A 9,824-nucleotide genomic window follows, 5' to 3' on the forward strand; every position below is an offset into this window, starting at 1 on the left:
AATTTATATCTTTAATTGTACTAAATTTTTTTAACCTTTTTTTTTCCAATTCATATTCTTAAAAAATATACCTATCAAACAAAAATAAATTATATTTTAAATATTATGAGAAAAAAATTAAAATAAAAAATTATATAAAATTTTCTTAGAAAAAATTAAAAAAAAATATACATGAGTTAGAAAAAATTATGAAAATAAAATCAAAATAAGTATTGAAATTAACATAAAATAATGTGAGAAAAAATTTTTAAAAAAAATATTAAGAGTAATTTTTAAAAATTATTTAAGTTTATATTTTTTTTAATAATGGGGTGTACTTATCATTTTATGGGGTGTAAATAGAACTCCCTTAAATTAAAGAAATTTGAATTGCGGGTAAAATTGAGAGACACCAAATTAAAAAGGGTATACCATCTAATTTTACCTTTCTCTTTTAGTGCAGCCCAATAAAAAGCCCAATAACAAAACGCCGCAACCATTACAGCAAAAAAAAATTAAGAAAAATATATCTATGTATAAATGTACAGTATTTATAGGAGTGGGCTGTCCTCACCCTCTCTTCCCTCGGATCAGAGTCACTTTCTCTTTCTCTCTCTAAAACCGAAGGAATATACGATAGTAACGTAATCCCTCTCCTCTCTCTCTAGGGTTCTTACCCCCACTTTGCTGATCCTTTTCAACCATGCCGCGTCGGAGCGTCGAGGAAGATGAAGACATGGACCCTGACGAGGATTATGGTGAGGACTACGACCAACTTGATGATGGATATTCTGACGAGGAGGGAGAGGAAGATGAACCTGTCAGCAAAGGTGGCCACCGTGGAGGGGGCGGCGCTTCGACTCGGAAGCGAGGGAGATCCGAATTTATTGAGGATGACGTTGACGAGGAAGAAGACGAGTCCGAAGATGAATTTGGCGGTGGCGGCGGCGGCGGTGGAAGTAAAAGTAGCAAGAAACGCAGTGACAAGAACACTGGTGCTCGATTTTTTGAAATCGAAGCTGAAGTTGACAGTGATGATGAGGAGGAAGAAGATGACGGCGAGGACGGTATGCCCATTTCCTTTTAATTTTGTTACTTTTTGAAGTTTACGTTTATTGATTTGGATTTTGGGTTTTTTCGTGGATTTAGGGTTTAGACTGGTTGGTGAAATGAATTAGTTCATATATATGTTTGGAAATGATATTTTCGCTGACAAAAGAACAAATTAGGATTTCATTGAGCGGAAATGTTGCTAAGAACTAGAATATAAACATATTTGGGATTTTCTGAATCGTAGAATTCTAGTTTTTGAAAAAGAAATCGAAATGATGGACATGGGTTCTTATATTTTCAAATTGACAAAGTTGTTGAGGGACGCATTTCCCCTGTGTTAACTCCTTGAGGGCTTTAATTGGTACTTGAAGAAATCAATTCTGGCATGACAGAATGAAAACTATAGGAAACCATTATGATTTAGTGTTAGAAAGTATTTTCTATTATAATAGCACATTAATCTGTAATAATTGAATTTTGTGGTAAATTTCAAGAGAATGGAATACGGAGGAAACAAATTGAGAGTTTTGCATTAACATTGTTGAGGTGTAGCCAATGTTTTAGATGAACTTGCATCTGAACTCAGCAGTATTCTTAATATAGCAATACATCTTTACTCAGATGAAGTTTAAAATGTGTATATATATATATAATGAATTTTGGTGCTTTTGGCAACTTAGTCTTCTGAACTTAGCTTCTAAGTCTACCCAGACTATGAACAAATACAATGATATTGTTTGTTATGCACTGTTGTTATTTAGAATATTTCATTGAATGTGTGCTAATATTAGTCTACTATCGACATGGTTCTTATATTCAAATTTACGTTGAAATGTGCAGTGAAAGTAAAATATTGTGGACAGTAGAATCATTATTTGTATTTTCATCAGAAGAACCATTGGTTAAACATTTCACATTTTTCGTTTTTAATAATTCTGACAACTTTCTCTGTTCAAGTGCTGGTAATTAGACAAGCAAGAGTAATATTGTGACTTTTTTTCTTGACATGGGGTGGACACACATTCCCTTTGGGAAAAAAATAAAAAGTGATGAATGGCCATTTTAGAATATGATTCAAAAGGCACAACCCTTTATTTATATTGATGAACAATACTGTCAGTTTAAACTCTCAGGCATTTCATATTGGTTGGCAATTTCACACTTGCTCCTTTTTGTGTGTGTGTGAGGATGTGTGAAAATTTTCGCTAGATGTGCATGCATATGATCATTTTTGCTTCACCAATATCTAATAACCAGAATCTTCATACAGATTTTATAGTCGATGGGACATCTGACTTACCCGACGAAGGTGATGGAAGAAGGATGCACCGCCGTCCATTGCTTCCACGTGAGGATGATCAAGAAGATGTTGAAGCTCTTGAGAGAAGAATTCAAGAAAGATATGCAAGGTCTAGCCACACAGAATATGATGAGGAAACCACTGATGTAGACCAACAAGCTTTGTTGCCATCTGTTAGGGATCCGAAGTTGTGGATGGTGAAATGTGCGGTATGATTACTACTTTTAGAACTTCACTCCAAATATGAACTTTGCCCCTTTGTTGGATGAGTATTTTAAATTTTATCTATTGATCATCTCAGATTGGTAAAGAGCGAGAAGTTGCTGCTTGCTTAATGCAAAAGTACATTGATAAGGGACCTGAACTGCAAATCAGATCTGTAATTGCACTTGATCATCTGAAGAACTACATTTATATTGAAGCGGACAAGGAAGCACATGTGAAGGAGGTGTGTGTTTATGATTTTCAAATGTTTTAAGTTGACTCTGTTCATGACAGTAGGCGTGTGTTTAGAGAGTTGTGCATTTTGAAATGTTTGATATTTGTTAAACTGCAATCTGAAGGATTTGCTTTTGCTTTAGGCTTGCAAAGGTCTCCGCAACTTATATGCCCAGAAAATAATGCTTGTTCCAATTAGAGAAATGACGGATGTTCTTTCAGTTGAGAGCAAAGCAATAGATCTTTCTAGGGATACATGGGTCAGGATGAAGATTGGTACATACAAAGGGGATCTTGCAAAAGTATGGATCTAATTGTTGTTTTGTTCGCTTTTGATTTCACTTTCCATGTTTTGCTGACTTCATTTGGCCTCAAGTTTATGGCTCACCATCAAGCTCTGTTTCTTCAGGTAGTTGATGTGGATAATGTACGACAGAGAGTTACAGTGAAACTAATTCCAAGGATAGACCTGCAGGCTCTTGCAAATAAATTGGTGAGGTTGACAACCTTTTTTGGGAGTCGTATTCTATAGACTGTTTTATAAATGAAATTAGTGTCATTTTGTATTTTTTTTTTATGCTTTCTTCATGTGAGGCTTCAATTGTATCAGTGATTGATTCTCATGTCATTTTAAGATAACTGCTCTGTGATACAGGAGGGTAGAGAAGTTCCAAAAAAGAAGGCATTTGTTCCTCCTCCACGTTTTATGAATATTGATGAGGCGAGGTAAAACTGAACTAAACTTAACTTATCGTATTTTTTTACTCTCTTTTAGTCATGTTTTGGTTTACTTATATATACGTATACATGTATTTCCAGAGAGCTTCATATTAGGGTGGAACGTCGGCGAGATGCAATGACTGGTGATTACTTTGAGAATATTGGTGGCATGCTGTTTAAAGATGGTTTCTTATATAAAACAGTCTCGATGAAATCCATTAGTGCAATGAATATAAAACCTACCTTTGATGAGCTTGAGAAATTCCGGAAACCTGGCGAGAATGGTGATGGAGATATAGCTAGTCTGTCTACTTTATTTGCAAACAGAAAAAAGGGGCACTTTTTGAAGGGCGATGCAGTTATTGTTGTCAAGGGAGATCTTAAAAATTTGAAAGGATGGGTTGAGAAAGTTGAGGAAGATAACGTTCATATCAGACCAGAAATGAAAGGCCTTCCAGTAAGAATATATGCTTTTATTTATTTTTACGTTATAAATTTTTTAGAAGTGGTTCCTTTATTTGTTTGACTGCATCATTTCGTTGCCCAAAAATTTGGTAAAATGTTTGATATGGTATGACAGTAATCATATCATTTTTTTTTGCAGAAAACGTTGGCTGTAAATGAGAAAGAGCTCTGCAAGTACTTTGAACCTGGCAATCATGTCAAAGTTGTGTCTGGTACCCAGGAAGGTGCAACTGGTATGGTTGTTAAGGTTGAGCAGCATGTGCTCATTATTATATCTGATACAACAAAGGAGCATGTGAGTGGTTTAATTATTTGGAAATAGTTTTTGTTACAAACACTGGAGTTGAGGTTAATTTATAACTGTAATTGTGCCGATGCGAGCATTCTTTTTCTCAGATTCGTGTGTTTGCTGATGATGTTGTGGAGAGCTCAGAAGTCACAACAGGTGTTACCAAAATTGGGGACTACGAACTTCATGATCTTGTGTTATTGGAGTAAGCTGTTTTTGTTTTTGCTTTTTGTATTAAGGATACATTTCCCCTAATGGTAATTGTAAAATATTTTATTTGTTTAATCTTGTGCAGTAATATGACTTTCGGTGTAATTATACGTGTGGAAAGTGAAGCATTTCAGGTATGTACTTGGTCATATTGTTTACATATTATAAGCCTCTTTTAGTAGATTTCTTTTCTTTCTTATTTATGGTACTGTAATATAGGTGCTCAAGGGAGTTACTGACAGGCCTGAAGTTTCCCTTGTCAAATTAAGAGAGATAAAGTGCAAGATCGATAGGAAAAATAATGTCCAAGATCGGTTTAAGAATACAGTATCTGTGAAAGATGTTGTTAGGATTGTCGAGGGACCTTGCAGAGTGAGATCTCTATATCTTTGGCTTCATTATCTTCTTGCAAGATTTGGGATGAATTCATGTAATCTGATAATTGTTGTTGTCATACCAGGGAAAACAAGGTCCAGTTGAACACATATACAAGGGTGTTCTATTTATCTATGACCGCCACCACCTTGAGCATGCTGGTTTTATTTGTGCCAAGTCTCAGTCTTGTGTTGTTGTGGGAGGATCACGTTCAAATGGTGATAGAAATGTGAGTTTTTTTTCCTAGTGTTCTATGAATGTAAATTCATTCTCCTATTGAATCTCCTCATTATGTTCTTTTCTTCTTCTTCTTCCTTTAAACTTAAAAACTCTAAAATCTTATTTAATTGTGCAGGGTAATACCTATTCAAGACTAGGCCAACTCAAACCTCCATCTCATGTTCCTCAGTCTCCAATGAGATATTCTAGGGGTGGTCATCAAAATGATTGTAAGTTGATGCTTTTCACAGTTTGTTTGATATGCATTTTACCAATATTGTTTTTACTTTACCAAGTGCACGGTATTAAGTTCTTGTATGATTCAGTTGGTGGTAGAGGAAGAGGTGGAAGAGGTGGAAGAGGGCATGATGGTGCAACTGGCACCACAGTAAAAATTTGCAAGGGTCCATTTAAGGGCTATCGTGGGCGTGTTTTAGAATTTAAGGGACCAAATGTTCGTGTTGAATTGGAATCTCAGATGAAGGTTGTTACAGGCAAGTTTACCCTTTTCATAGAAAAGTTTTGTTTTTGGTAAATAGATTTCTGGATGGGCTTTTACATGAAATTTTTCCCTGCAGTTGATCGGAGTTGTATATCTGATAACTTGGCTGTTACAACCCCCCATCGGTAATTTTCTAGATTCATCTATTTTTGCCCTTTCACATTTTTTAGACCTCTTGCTAAAAGACCTATTTTGCTCAAAATGTTTCAGCGATACGTCTAGATATGGCATGGGAAGTGAGACACCCATGCATCCTTCTCGAACTCCTCTACACCCATATATGACACCCATGAGAGATGCTGGAGGTAATTTTTCTTCTGGTTTGATTTTAGACTACTCTCTCTCTCTCTCTCTCTCTCTCTCTCTCTCTCTCTCTCTTTGTGGAAAAGTTTGATTTGGGACTTTTAATGTAAAACATCAATGCCATATTTGTTTATTTAGTTTTTATTTCGTGGAAGAGGAAATTATGCATTAATATTCTGTATTTCATAATGCAGCAACTCCAATTCATGATGGCATGAGAACCCCCATGCGAGATCGAGCTTGGAATCCTTATACTCCGATGAGTCCACCCAGGTGATTTATCAAAATCTAATTTTTAGTTAAATTGTGAACTGTATTAGTTCTTTCCTACCCCCAAGTTTTCTGCCATAAATGAACAAATTGTATTGCTCATTTTGCAATTACAAGAGTCACAGGTTGCATAACAACACTTAGTGGTTGGGTGTGTGTGTTTGTTAAGAGTTCTGGGGTTCAAACCCCAGCTGGGTTAATTTAAGAAATGGGTTACTACTAAGAACAATATAACTTATTTGCTGTTGATAAAAGTTGCTTCGTACTTCATGACTTGTCCAAGAATTCCATATTTGCATAAATTACTCAGAATCCAGGTACATTCCACCAAGAAAAATTGTGGAAAGAACAAAAAAGATGTAGAGATACTTAATTAGTGCTGGAAGATGTTATAAATAGATTTGTTTCACATGTATTAGCATAACGTTCTGTTTGGATTTGGATTCAGTTTGTCAATAGCAAAATGCCTGATGTTGTATGTAATAAAAGAATTTTGTTCAAGAGGAGAAAAGTGCAACACCTTATATGTGACCTTTTGAGTAACTGCTACTAATTTTTGCAAGTTTTTGATATCGACAAATTTAGGGATAACTGGGAGGAAGGAAACCCTGGTTCTTGGGCTACCAGCCCACAGTATCAGGTCAGCAATCTTTTGTATAATTTGTGATTTGTCTTTTGCTAAGTGTAGTGGCTTTTTCGTTGACATTCAGTTTTTTTTTTCCTTTCTCAGCCGGGCAGCCCGCCTTCACGTCCATATGAAGCACCAACTCCTGGTTCAGGTTGGGCTAACACCCCTGGTGGTAACTACAGTGAAGCTGGAACACCAAGGGATAGTAGTTCTTCTTATGGTATGTCTAGTATCTATCAATGACCAGCATGCGTCATTGTTTTATGTATTTCTTTTTTGTAATTTGTATAGTTTCTTTCTCTACATCCTCTTTCTATTGAGTTTTGTTTGCCTCCTTTAACATGTTTTTTGTGTTTGAACAGCCAATGCTCCAAGCCCTTATATGCCATCCACTCCGGGTGGGCAGCCTATGACTCCAAATTCAGCATCCTATCTTCCGGGAACTCCTGGAGGGCAGCCGATGACACCGGGCACTGGTGGTTTAGATGCTATGTCTCCTGTCATAGGTAAGACTTGCAATTTAATATCTAGTTTGTTTTGTAGTTATAAATTAGAATGTTGTTTGATTTGGAATTTACTGGATTATTATTTCTTAATGAATGATCTTGAAAGTGTTGCGGTAAGTAATGATCAATTTATATTTATTTTTCAGGGGGAGATGCAGAAGGTCCATGGTGTGTACCGGACATATTGGTAACTGTACGCAGATCTGGAGATGAAGCTATTGTCGGAGCAATCCGTGACGTACTCTCAGTACGTTCCTGATTCACCCTTTTAATCTTTAGTTTTGCTAATATAAACTGTGAGATTTAAGTGCAAGTGACATTCTAGACATGCAAATACTATGTGTTTGAATAATATTGATGTTATTTCTGTTGTTGCAGGATGGATCTTGTAGGGTAGTTCTTGGTTCGGGTGGCGGTGGTGAATCCATGGTGGCCGTTCCTAGTGAATTGGAGGCTGTGGTGCCGAGGAAGAATGACAGAATCAAGATCATGGGTGGTGCATTACGCGGAGCCACCGGCAAGCTAATAGGAGTGGACGGCACTGATGGAATTGTAAAAGTAGATGACACTCTTGATGTTAAGATCTTAGATTTAGCTATGCTTGCAAAACTAGCTCACTCGTGATTGTGATGAATATAGAAATTAAAAATGTATATTATTATTATTATTATTATTATTTCTCTCTCCAGCCTCAAGTTTTGTTTTTGAGTACTCGATAGCTAGTGTTGTATCATTAGTTCATGCTTAATAAGATAGATTACAATGGTTTTAGGCATTTGGAAGTGTTATTATATCTATCTAACGTTGGTGGTTGGAAGTAACATTACTTTTGGTAGAGAATGTTTACCAGCATCATTGTACATTGTTTCATAATTCTTTGCCAACTACAAAATACCTACGTCAACTTAATTTTTTGCCGTACAATGCAGTTACACTTATTTTTCAAATAATTTAAGATGCATAAGTAAATCAGCTACCATAAAAAGAACGTGTATTGAATTTTACTATTATTATTATTATTATTTATTAAATAGCTAATTTAAGCTTGATTTCTAAAATTTTGTTAAAAAAAAAACTATATGCTAGTTATTAAAAACAATCACTACATATCTATAATTGTATATATAGGAAATTTTTTAGGTGGAGATATTAGGGCTGCACATTTAGACCCGGAAAACCCGAACACTCGCCCCGACCCAATGCCAAAAAAATTGAACAACTGAAAACCCGTATAGTCGGGTCGGGTTCAACCCAAAAAGGACTGTAACCTGGTTTCGGGTTCGGGTCACTTATGAGTTTATTTCGGTGGTCGGGTTAGAACCCGTAACCCGAAAATATAAAAATGTTTTTTTTTTTTATTAAAAAAATAATACTTTAAATAATTAAAGTAATTACTTTATTGCTGCCGTGCCTAACTGCCTATTCGTATTCTGTAAATGCTATTTTAAATTTTTAATCATGTTCAAATTTCAATGAATCAATGAATGAGAGTCTCACTGCCTATTCGTAATCTACTATTCTTCTTCAATCTTCACTTAATAGTTAATATCAGTATTCAGTATTCATTATCACTATCACACACAGTATATCACTCACCCACACACCACGGCCACACCCACCGTCCCACACCCACACGACTCACCGTCCCACACCCACTGCCCACACTAGTCGACTGACTCGACTCGTCCGACTCACCCACACCAGTCGACTTGAGTTGTCACCCACCATTACCACGCAACTTCTTCTTCTCCAAGACCAGCGACTGGTTCTCTTCGCCGGCGGAGTCCCATCCCAGAGCAGTGGCATCGCCTCGCCAGTCGGCTCAGTCACGTCCCTGTTGGAATTTATTTTACCAGGATCTTAGATCTACTCACAAGTATGTTGTTTAAACACCCTAAATATGAACTTTCTAAAACGATAAATTAAACACATATAAAGTTAAGAAAACCTTACATTGATGCAGCAGAATTAATGTCTCCTTCCGCTTAGATCTCTAACTCTCGTATCCTTTCTGTAGCAGAGTATAATCAAGATCTGAGCCCAAATGTCCTTCTTCTTCAAGTTTGATCCTTCACAGTCTTCCAATCTATGATTGAGTTACTGCTTGCTGTGTGTGGGCACTTACTCTTTCACTAGGGTCGAAATTGATGAAGGGAAAAGAGAAGAGAGGGTTTCGGCCAGGTATAGAAAGTGGGGAAGGCTCAATTTTTCTGAAGAGAGAAATTTCTGTCAGAAAGGCTAATGAAAACTTATGTTTTGACTGAGCCATCACTTTCTATTTATAGGCAACTACTAGGTTTAGGTTAGGAATTATTTGGCATTAAAATAATGAAAATATTAATTTGAAAATCCACAGTAAGTGGCCGGCCAAGGTGTAGTAGTGGGCCCCACTTGATTTTGCAGTTTTATCAAATTTTATTTCTATTTTCTCAAAAATGCCAATTTTTAAATTCTAACCTTTTAAATGCCAAAACTAATTATTTAATAACTAAAATAGATTATTAAATAATATTGTCATTTAATTTAATTATTAACTAGACATATAAAGTCCATTAATAAATAAATAA

At 35.9% G+C, this 9,824-nt stretch overlaps 1 protein-coding gene across 1 annotated transcript; it reads left to right on the plus strand.

Annotated features, from left to right (window-relative positions):
• The first annotated feature begins 490 nt into the window (after nt 1-490).
• On the plus strand, nt 491-8,032 carry LOC115710634 (putative transcription elongation factor SPT5 homolog 1). The gene is made up of 22 exons (XM_030638993.2): nt 491-1,046; nt 2,303-2,541; nt 2,634-2,780; nt 2,914-3,072; nt 3,180-3,263; nt 3,426-3,496; nt 3,590-3,947; nt 4,095-4,250; nt 4,352-4,449; nt 4,540-4,588; nt 4,674-4,826; nt 4,915-5,058; nt 5,185-5,278; nt 5,375-5,542; nt 5,627-5,675; nt 5,761-5,855; nt 6,048-6,126; nt 6,709-6,763; nt 6,854-6,971; nt 7,114-7,257; nt 7,404-7,504; nt 7,636-8,032. The coding sequence occupies exons 1-22, from the start codon at nt 683-685 to the stop codon at nt 7,879-7,881; spliced, it is 3,171 nt and encodes a 1,056-aa protein (XP_030494853.1). The 5' UTR covers nt 491-682; the 3' UTR covers nt 7,882-8,032.
• The last annotated feature ends 1,792 nt before the right edge of the window (nt 8,033-9,824 follow it).

The sequence above is a fragment of the Cannabis sativa genome, chromosome X (assembly GCF_029168945.1).
Source record: "Cannabis sativa cultivar Pink pepper isolate KNU-18-1 chromosome X, ASM2916894v1, whole genome shotgun sequence".
Taxonomy (NCBI): domain Eukaryota; kingdom Viridiplantae; phylum Streptophyta; class Magnoliopsida; order Rosales; family Cannabaceae; genus Cannabis; species Cannabis sativa.

What these genes read in the sequence shown, in the direction of transcription:
- LOC115710634 (XM_030638993.2), top strand. Translation starts at nt 683, where the DNA reads ATGCCGCGTCGGAGCGTCGAGGAAGATGAAGACATGGACCCTGACGAG. An exon ending in TCAGATGAAGGTTGTTACAG is followed by an intron (nt 5,543 to 5,626) that starts GCAAGTTTACCC and finishes TTTTCCCTGCAG; the next exon opens with TTGATCGGAGTTGTATATCT. An exon ending in CTACCAGCCCACAGTATCAG is followed by an intron (nt 6,764 to 6,853) that starts GTCAGCAATCTT and finishes TTCCTTTCTCAG; the next exon opens with CCGGGCAGCCCGCCTTCACG.